The sequence below is a fragment of the Schistocerca serialis genome, chromosome 11 (assembly GCF_023864345.2).
Source record: "Schistocerca serialis cubense isolate TAMUIC-IGC-003099 chromosome 11, iqSchSeri2.2, whole genome shotgun sequence".
Classification (NCBI taxonomy): domain Eukaryota; kingdom Metazoa; phylum Arthropoda; class Insecta; order Orthoptera; family Acrididae; genus Schistocerca; species Schistocerca serialis.
Genome location: NC_064648.1, coordinates 98,301,189 through 98,311,503, shown reverse-complemented (window position 1 = coordinate 98,311,503; position 10,315 = coordinate 98,301,189). Strand labels below are relative to the sequence as shown.

General features: G+C 36.0%; 1 protein-coding gene across 3 annotated transcripts in view; it reads left to right on the top strand.

The window, feature by feature from the left end:
• The first annotated feature begins 3,067 nt into the window (after nt 1–3,067).
• LOC126427026 (putative nuclease HARBI1) overlaps nt 3,068–10,315 on the top strand; it is a 45,271-nt gene continuing 38,023 nt past the window's right edge. Inside the window, exons 1-4 of one of the 3 annotated variants that reach the window (XM_050089192.1) lie at nt 3,068–3,129; nt 3,224–3,304; nt 3,407–3,469; nt 3,577–4,660. In XM_050089192.1, the coding sequence (XP_049945149.1) occupies nt 3,233–3,304; nt 3,407–3,469; nt 3,577–4,660 (1,219 nt within the window). In that variant the 5' untranslated portion in view covers nt 3,068–3,129; nt 3,224–3,232. The remainder of the gene's footprint in view (nt 3,130–3,223; nt 3,305–3,406; nt 3,470–3,576; nt 4,661–10,315) is intronic. The other 2 variants (XR_007576502.1, XR_007576501.1) reach the window with 2 other exon arrangements.

Sequence of the window (10,315 nt, the reverse complement as noted above, 5' to 3'; positions counted from 1 at the left end):
TGTCAGTTTAATAACAAAAAACAAATGCAACAAAACATAGACAGCAGGTTGTTGCAATGTAGTCTGCTGCAGTGGTACATTCTCTCAGATTTGCCTGTCATTTTCAGGTATTGTTAATGCAAGTTGGAAAATCAAATGTGATTTTATGAATGCATGAATAAGTGCCCTTTCCAACTGTGATTAGTTTGAAATCAATTATGGAAAACAGATTTTCTAAAAGGAAGTTGAAAGTAATCTATTTCTGTAAGTCTTATAAAAATAATTAACTTTCATATGATTTTTTAGCAGTTTAGAAAGCAATACATAAATGATATTTTATATTGGAAAATCTTATGTTCATAATTATTGTGTCCAAAGTTTCATGTTTATCGTGCCTGACATCAACGAGATATACAAACCCATAGTTAAAACTTTGTAGATTATTGGAAAATAGTAGATGAATGAAAGTTTGTATTCCACATCCTTGAGCTACTGACCTATTGTGTACTAAGTTCCATGTTCAGCAAGCAGTTACTCTCCAATGTATAACAATCAAAAGTTTGCATTCATTTTGTACCACGATTATCGCTCCCAATTTTGATTGAAATTATGTGGCATTGTTAACATGCATTGGAAAATCAAATACAATTTTTTAGAGGTTAAACCATGGCATTTCTAACGAGCCCCATTTGGAGAGTTTTGTAAAACATGGTTTTTTGCAAAATCAGGTCGAAAAACCTGCAGTTTTTATTTTTTTTACAAAATTTTCAATTTTGCACTTCATTTATTTAGTACTGGAAAATGGTACATAAATGAAACTTTGTATCTGAATACTTGATGTCGTTAGGTTACTGCATGCCAACTTTCAAGTTCGTCATGCATTTAGTACCCAAGTTATAAGGAGAAAAACTCTGACATTTTTCCAGGTGAGAAGTTTTTCTGGCGATTTTGTCTACAATTTACTGGCTGAATATGGTTTGTAAAATTCTTTTCATTGTTGTTCTTAAGAGAACGCATAAAGCTCTGCAAGATGACCAAATTTAATTGTTTTCAACAAAATATTACCCGAGATCAACAGTCTCCAGAATTTCGCACTCGGTTTGCGAGAAGCGCGCATGAAGTCAAACAAGTGACTACATCTCGACCATTATTGCTTTGACGAATGTTGAACTTTACCAGTGTTCATTGGGGACATGGACAACCGTTCATATAAAATTTTATCACAATCCACTACGTTCAAGCAGGGAGGACTAGGCGAGTTGATATGGAATGACTTTACTGATTGAAATCATAACCATGCACCTGAAAGATATCATAAATTTCCATTGAGTACAAGACATAAATGTTGATATGGGATAAAACATTACATTAATGATAGAGACAGTCGCAGTCGGCGAGAGGCGGGTTGCAACTTTGAGGTTTCTGGCGACAGGCAGGTCATACAAATGCTCGAAGTTTAGCTCTGTAATATCACCAAACACAGTTAGTAAAATTCTATGAAAACCTGTGAAGCAAGAATATCTGCCTGCCAAGGACATGTTCAGGCAGTTAACGTAAAACTTATTTTATGTTTGTGGTAATTTGGTGAAATTGACTACATTTCACAGACCTCTTACTAGCCGTTGCAGATATATAACTTATTTTTCGAAGTGGAAACGTTTTCCTAACTGCTATGTGATTCACCAACCTGCACTATATTTTCAGATTTATAACGTAAGCAACGCCTTAGAGAATCCTCTGTTGGCCACCTTGAAGTGGTATGTACTCGTACAATGTTAACCATTTCATAGATCTATTAAAATTGTTTTGTATTAAAAGCCTGCTTGAAAAATTTAATCTGAGGTATGATATGCACAAAGGCGGATTGAAAACATAAACAGTGGACACTAGCAGCTTGTGGCTGGTTCATGAAGTTGTGTGAACATCTGAATGGAGAATAATGTCAAACTGCCAATACTTGACCTCACTTGTTCAGTATGTTTTGACAATACTGGGAGTGTTTTGAGGTTCATCAGTTCAGCTCGTCAGAATTTCCATATTTTTAGTGCTCTCAGGCGGACAATATACCGCAGAAGTAAGGCTGTGAGGACAGGACTCAAGTCGTACTCGGGTAGGTCAGATGGTAGAGCACTTGCCCGCGAAAGGCAAAGGCGGGTTCGAGTCTCGGTCCATCACACAGTTTTAATCTGCCCGGAAATGTCATATCAGCGCACTCTCCGCTGCAGAGTGAAAACCTCATTCTGGAAATATACCGACGGTTTGACAATGTTGTTGAACAAGTGAGGGCCCCTTAATGTTTATTCGAGTAGAGATTCGGGGCGGTTTTACGATCTTGCACAGATCGGAAGTTGTTTTTGGGCAGCGAATTCTCCCCATGATCGTCCCAGTCGTTTCTGAGCGGCCTAAAGCTGTGCACATTTAATTCTACAATATGGCAGTAACCAATTGTGGTTTCCAAGTGTCATATAGGTACCTCTTCAAGGAGCTAGGCATTTTAATCGCTCAGCACGACACCAGGAGATATATTCGCTAATGAAATTCGTCATAAATAATTCCTCACAATTTAAGAAAAACAGTGATGTCCATATATCCTACGCAAGAGAAAAAACGACCTTTACTAACCATAGCTAAAGGTGTTAGTGGCTCAGAAAGGATTTTGACCATTTGACCAGTAACATAAAATGTCTGACAGGTAGCGAAGCAAGTTTTAAATATATGGGTAATTTAAAATAATTTCTCCTGGAGAACTACAATTATTCCATTGACGAATTTCTACTTAAAAGCTAGTAGCCAGTAAAGAAAAAAGGTGTAGTTTCATGAACAGAACTGAAAATAATAATATGTTCACAAATGTTAACACTAATCATTTATAAATATCCTGTAAACTGTCTCGTTCCACATCATTTCGATAAAAGAATCGTTCAAATAATTTATGAAACACGGAAGAAAAATCTTCCAGTGTCTAAATAAATTTGTTCCAAAGATCAACGGCTGCGCATGTGCATAACTTTGTCGAACTTCGTTGGTTTGTTTACACTGTGCACTCTATCTGTTAGCCTTGTTGAAATTGGAAGCAACTTTGTTTTGGTTTCGGTTTTTTTCCTGTTTCTTGCTTTTTTTTTTTTTTTTTGGTGCAAAATCAGTTGTAAGGTAAGCATCTTTGTGATACTGTGAAATCAATTTTACTTGAAGTAGAGCAAAGCAACTTGAACTTTCAGTAATGTGAAATTTACGATTTTTCCAGCCCCTCAAAATGATGTTTGTTTGGGATTGGGATTGTAACTATCCTTCCAGTGACGATGATTTTGAAGAAAATTTGCTTCAGGTAAGCTAAGCGTTTCACTTATTCCCGTGAAATCACTTTTGATACTGCAAAGTAGCTGGACATTGTGTAATATACGATATTTACGGATGAAATTTATTCCAGATGCTCAGCGATTCTGATTACTCTGTTTCCAGTGATGACGAATTTGAAGAAACGCCAGTTCAGGTAACGTAAGCATTTTATACATGCATATGAAATCGTTTTTACTTGGAGTAGTGCAAAGTGACCGGAATTGTGTGTAAAATGCTATTTACGAATGCGATTCATTCCAGATGTCCAGTGGGTCGGGTTATATTCCTTCCAGTCATAATCAGTCTGAAGCAACATTAGTTCAGAGGACAGAGAGAGAGAAGGAAGACGATGATTTCAGTCAGTCTAAAGGAACATTAGCTCAGAATAGTAAGAGACAGAAGGAAGAAGATTTTCTCGTTCAGTCTGAAGCAACGTCAGTTCAGAGGAGTAAAAGACAGAAGAAAGATGATTATTTCGATCTCGTGGTGCCGCAGTATAGTGATGCCGTGTTTTTGGAACATTTCCGTGTGCGACGCCACATTGCAGAGTACATTGCAGAAAAGTACAGAAATTCTGCCTATTACAACCATCAAGCGGGTGGGAATGGAAAACTGATCCCCTTACAACAAATCCTAATTTTTTTATGGTTTGCTGGACATGAAACAGACACATTCAGAAATGTGTCAGAGAGATTCAGCATCTCTGCTAGTACTCTGTGCAACATTGTGAAAAGGGTGTCACACTTCATTAGCAATGAATACGTTGGTGTAATAAAGTGGCCGTCCGCTGCAGAAAAAGCAGGCATAGAATCGTGCTTCCGGTCAAACGGTTTGCCAGGTGTGATTGGCGCCATCGGCGGCACTCATATTAAGATTGATAAACCTCAAAGCGATCCCTATTCATATTTGAACACGAAACGTTTTTATTCTATTCAATTGCAGATCGTTTCCGACCACGAGCTACGTATAAGGGACATTTTCGTGGGTTATCCGGGGTCAGTCGATGACGAGACAGTGTTCAGAAAATCACCATTGTTTAGAAAGCTCGGAGAAATTTGCAGCGAGTTATGTATTGTGGGAGACGTCGCGTACCCATGCCTTAAGCATTTGCTGACTCCGTACAGAAACACCGGGCATTTAACCAGACAGCAAAATGATTTCAATCTTGTACTTTCGAGAAGTACGAGTGTTGTTGAACATTGTTTCCGTGTATTAAAGGAGCGTTTTAAGCAGTTGTTTTATATTAAGTTAAGGAACATTGAAGACATAGTTCATTTTATTCGAGCTTGCTGCATACTGCACAATATCGCCTTGAAAGACACCTTTGTATTTGAAGGAAACGAAGGTAAATATAACAGTTTTATACTTGTAGTATTGCTTGTATTTTAACATTTTTCACAACAGGCCTTACCAAAAGTGTTACGTTTTGGAGATGTCTTTATCTATTTAATTGGGCAGCTTTGGATGTGATTAAGTGCATATTTGTGATGTCAGTTTTACAAAATAATAATCATATGCACTGTTTAATTATCACAGATTTTTAAATACAAAAAACCATACAAAAGTATACATTTGTGATGTACTGTATATTCTACATATACATAGTTGATTCTGTTATACTATACATAGATACACACTTTGAATCTGCTAACATTCTTCCTATACACGTTTTAATTCTGTGACATTGTATACCTAATTCAATTCTTTGCATTTAGCATGAATTCACTGACTGAATAGAAGGGACTTTCTACAAGAAATATTTATATTGTTTTTGAGATTTTGTCTTCCAAACTGATACGTCAATTGTCAAGCAGTAAACAGGTGAACAGCTGTTTTTTTTATTTATTTTATTGCCAATTAAGCAGTGCTTCTTTTGCACTTAACTGTGTTGTGTTGAACTTTATACAGTTTCTGGTACCAAAGATAAGTATGAAATGTTTGAAGAGATTTTTTCTTATTTTCCAAGCAGAGAGTTTTGTGTGTTCTATTTGTAGAAAGAATTTTAAATTTTTTGAGTAGTGGCTTCCAGCTGTCTGTTCTTCTTGCATTAGCCATTGCTTTGATTGCTACTTTTTTGTAGTTCAAAGATTTTAATTGCATCACTCGATCGACTCTATATATCTATGCCAAGTGTCATAAATGCATTAAAATATGAGAAGTACACTATTTGCATAGCATCATTTGCTACTAGTGGCAGAGAACAAACATGGCAGAACTTTGTTAGCAATGTGGTCTTTCCACAGTGAACAAGTTACCTACGGTAAAAGGTATTGAACCCCCATGCATTTTTCTGTATGGTGTGGATGTAAACATTAGGCCTCACTACTGGTCAATTTGTTACCACAACCAGCTTGTTTACTTTCACATTTGGTGGCTTCACCAACTCATAACCATATTATCACCTTACGACCTAACCTAGACCTCGGGCAGTGCTTCAGATCAAGCTGTCACCACAAAGCAAGATTTTAGGGAAGGGGGGGGGGGGTCCAATACATAGCTTTAACCATGGTGAGCCCTAAGAATTTTGTGTTTGGAACTGCAATTATATCCAATGCCTGCAATTGTGAAGATTCCTATAATTTTCTTGTGTTATTGTTCCAAAACAGTTTTTCTTTAATTTTCTCATTATTGAGAATTAGCCTATTGGTTTCATCTACATCTAAATCATACTCTGCCAACCACTTAATGTTGTGTGGTGGAGGGTACTTTCAGTACACCATCCAATACCTCCAACCCTGTTCCTTTCGCAAATAGTGTGTGGGAAGAATGATTATTGGAAAGCCTCTGTATTGGCTCTAATTTTTCGAGTTTTCTCCTCATGGTCAATACGCGAGATGTATGTGGGGGTGCAGTAATATTTTGTCCGACTTCTCCTGAAAAGTACTGCCTCGAAATTTCAGTAGTAAATCTCTTCATGATGCACAATGCCTCTCTTGTAACGTCTGCCAGCGGAGTTTGTTTAGCGTCTCTGTAACGCTCTCTCGCTAGCTAAACGATCCTGTGACGAAACGTGCCACTCTTCGTTGGATCTCTTCTATCTCCTCTATCAGTCCTCCCTGATACGGATCCCAGATAGGTGAACAATACTCAAGAATTGGGTAAACAAGCACATTACAAGCCACTTCTTTCATGGATGAGTTACATTTCCTTAAGATTCTTCTGATGACTCTGGGTTTGGCGTTGGCTTTTCCCACTATCAGTTTTTACGGCAGACATTGTCTCCAGCTGTTTGTCATCAATAGTGTAGCTGTACAGTAATGGATTTCTTTTCCTGTGCATGCCCAATATGTTACATTTATTTGTGCTAAGGGTTAACTGCCAGGGCATACACCATTCATCAATTCTCTGCAGGTCATTCTGCAAATTCTTACTATCTTTTGGCGTTGCTACTTTGGTATATACAACTACATCATCTGCGAATAGCCGTAAAGAGCATTCGACTCTTTCTAATAGATCATTTACATATACTGTAAACAGCTGCCCTGTCACACTTCCCTGTGCTACTCCAGATATTACCTTTACATCTGTCGATTTAGTTCCATTGAGAGTGATGGGTTGAGTTCTATCTGCAAGAAAGTCTTCAATCCAATCGCGAGTCTGCTCCATAAGCTCGTATATTTTTCATTAAACGGCAATGCGGGACGGTATCAAATGCCTCAACCTGAGCACAGTTGTCCACTGCGCTGTGGATCTCATTTATGAACAGAGCAAGCTGAGTATCGCAGGATTTTCCAAAAGCATCATAATTCTTGAACATAAGCAACTGAGTCATATGCTGAATCATGAGTTTGCTTTTGTCGATGATCATACCAGTAGTATCATCTGCATAAAAGAATAATTTCACTTTGTGTTTAGACATGAGTCGTTTATGTATAACAGGACCAGCAGAGGTCTTAATATGGTTCAATCCAAATGAAGTGGTCCAATAAAAATTAAGTTGGTTGCTTGACCATTTTTAAATATTTTAATTTTTTTGTGTGATTGCCATATAATTGAGAAGTTAAAAACAGTTTTTAAAATAATTTATCTTGGACCTTTACTGGATGGTGGCCATTTTTATTAGTAGGCGCGTGACGATTTTTCAGTCTGGAGACATTAGTGAAAATTTGAATCTCTGCACTGGGTTAAGTTACAACATTGCAATTGACATGATTGATTTTAGAAAAGTGTCCTCTACAACAGTGTCTATTACACAAAATACCCTACATTCAAAAGTAACCGGTCAAAATGACCTCCAAAGTTTGGTATCCAAATTTTCAAAAATCCAGATTTTAGGTCCAAAAATAACAAAGAAGGGGTGATTTATGAGTGTCTATTTTATTCCTATAGTTAGATATCGTACACTACTAGCCCCAAATAGAGCAAGAGCACTTACAAATGTTTCCTTAATTTTTTATGAATTTGGTCTGTGGTTCATCTTTGTAGGCTGGCTTTACTTACTTCTTGTTTTGTTGTACCTCATACTCCATCACATGCATTTTTACCATGGCAAGATGCAAAAAAGTGTCATTCAGCCTCCGACCCAAAGTCTGCTTTGTGGTTGCACAGATTTGAAAAATTCTTTTTGTTCTTATACTGACTACCACTTCCATCTGAAAACTATATCAGCTTCTCAACCTTGGAAAAATTTTCTTTTGTGTAATTTATTACATACTTTTGAAACACATGTACAGCCAAAGTGCTGTGCTCCAAGTAGTCGCTTGGAATGCAAATTGAAGAACTGCAAACTTCATCTTTCTCATTTTTAAAGTAGAGAATAAATGTATGCACTGTTGCCTGGTCATTGACCCAGTGGTATCTTTGTATTGCATCCTGAATCACAAATGTAAAATTTTCTGCAAAATAAGCTAGCACTATGCATTCAATTTCTCTGAAGTTGTGCTTTTTGTCCTTCAAAAACTTACTTTGGATTTTCGAAACATAGTGGTGACTTTTGAGTTTTTGTAAGTTATCAGTTAAAGATTCCATGTACTCTTCCTGAGATGTAACAACTGTTATCATTTCTGCCCAGTCAGTGTCACAGAACATTAAATCTAGTAACTCTTTGTAGATAAGATCACTGAGTTTTGCACCCGCAATCATTTGTTCAACATTTTGATGATATAAGCAAACACATACAGAGTGTGTCCCTGAGGATACAGCCAAAATACACCACTTAGGGTGGAGGTCACGAAATTTTGATCTTCCAATTTTGCATTCAGGATGAGAATTTTGGAAAGCTACATAAAGTTCATTTAAATCTGACGGCAGTAGTCATTTCCATTTATAACAACTCTTTTTCTATCTTTGCAAACTGGGTACATTCTATTGCTTTCATCATCTTCAAAAAACTACTGGATCTTTTTAATTGTCTTTTCACTTATACCTACTCCTTTCTTCTTTCATGAAACTGGAAGAATGCATTGCTCTTTCATTAATTTTTGGGTTAGTTTAACCAAATGATGAGAAATGTTGAAGTCATGAACTATTTTTTCTCAACCATGAGTCAGTGAGCAAACTTAAAATTTTAACTTTTCCCTTTAGATGTCACTGAATATTTAATTTTTAATTTCTTTATTAAGCTCAAATATTCAGTGTCAGATGATGCTGGTGATAGGTTTTCTTCATATTTAGAAGTAATGTTGGTCTCTGTATTATTAAAGCATGATTTTCAAATTTCGGCTGAAATTTGTTGTACCTTATTTTCAATAGCTGCTTTCCTTTTTCTGATACTTAATTTTATTAGTTTCGAAGCGGGAGATACATCTTGACTTAGAACAAGTAAAATCCAGTGTGCTAACAGCTTCCTCATTAGGAATATAAATGTCATTAACAAGGTTACATGATTCTGGTTCTGGATTCACAACAGGTATTTTTGAATAACAATTTGGGCACAGAGAATTTCCAGGAATCACATTAAATTTCACTTGGGAAGCTGTTTCACCCTTACATAACAAGGACAAATGTTCCAAATTTTATTTTCCTTAAACCTTTAGTAATAGGCTTTTTATAAACTTTAAGTGGATAACAGCACTTTCTTCCAAAAATGTGGTTGTACTTCAGAGTATATTTCTTCTCATGAAACTCACACACTGATGTTACAGAAGAACTTACTCGAAATTTAAACAAAGTTTGGCTAACTTCATGAAAGTTATTGACATGTTTCAGGCTTTTTTTTTAAAAAACTGTTTTGTGACATACTTCACTTGCTATCTGTCCAACAGAGAACTGTTCAGCCATGTTAGTGCATTCCAGTTAATCTCTCAAAATTACAAATTACACACAGAACAAAGCAAAAAAACACATTCTACACTCTCGATGAAGTATGTACATCCACTCTAACAGAATGCCATACCCAGCAATAATGTACTTCGTTATTGACAATAAACCTAAAATAGAAATGGGCATTTTTATTACCATAGAACAAAAGCGAAAGCTTCTATTGTTTAATATTGCATTATTAAAAATAAATAAACTAAATGAATATTGGGTGATAGTGTTAACTAAATATATGTCACAATTAAATTTTATTACAATGAAACAGTAAACCGTTTAAATAGGCAACAGCCATAAGATCAGTTGTAAAGTAATGTGAATTATTTCCTTATTTTCAAAAATTCATATCTTTGTTCACAGTCGGGTATCAGTGTTGAAATTTTTACAGTACATTGCTATCACATAGTTGTACAAACTGTGCAAAAATCATATTTTTATATTCAATCTCACCTGAGATAACTAACCCCAAACTTTACAAAATATGAAAATTGGCAAATTTCAAAAATTTATAAAAAAAGAATAAGGAAACATTTGTAAATGTTCTTGCTCTGTATGAGGCTAGTAGTGTAGGATATCTAACCATAGGGAAAAAATAGACTCTCATAAATCACTCCTTGTTTGTTATTTTTGGGCCTAAAAAGTGGATTTTTGAAAATTTGGATACCAAACTTTGGAGGTAATTTTTACCGGTTCTTTTTGAATGTGGGGTATTTTGTGTAATAGTCAATGTTGTAGAGGATACTCT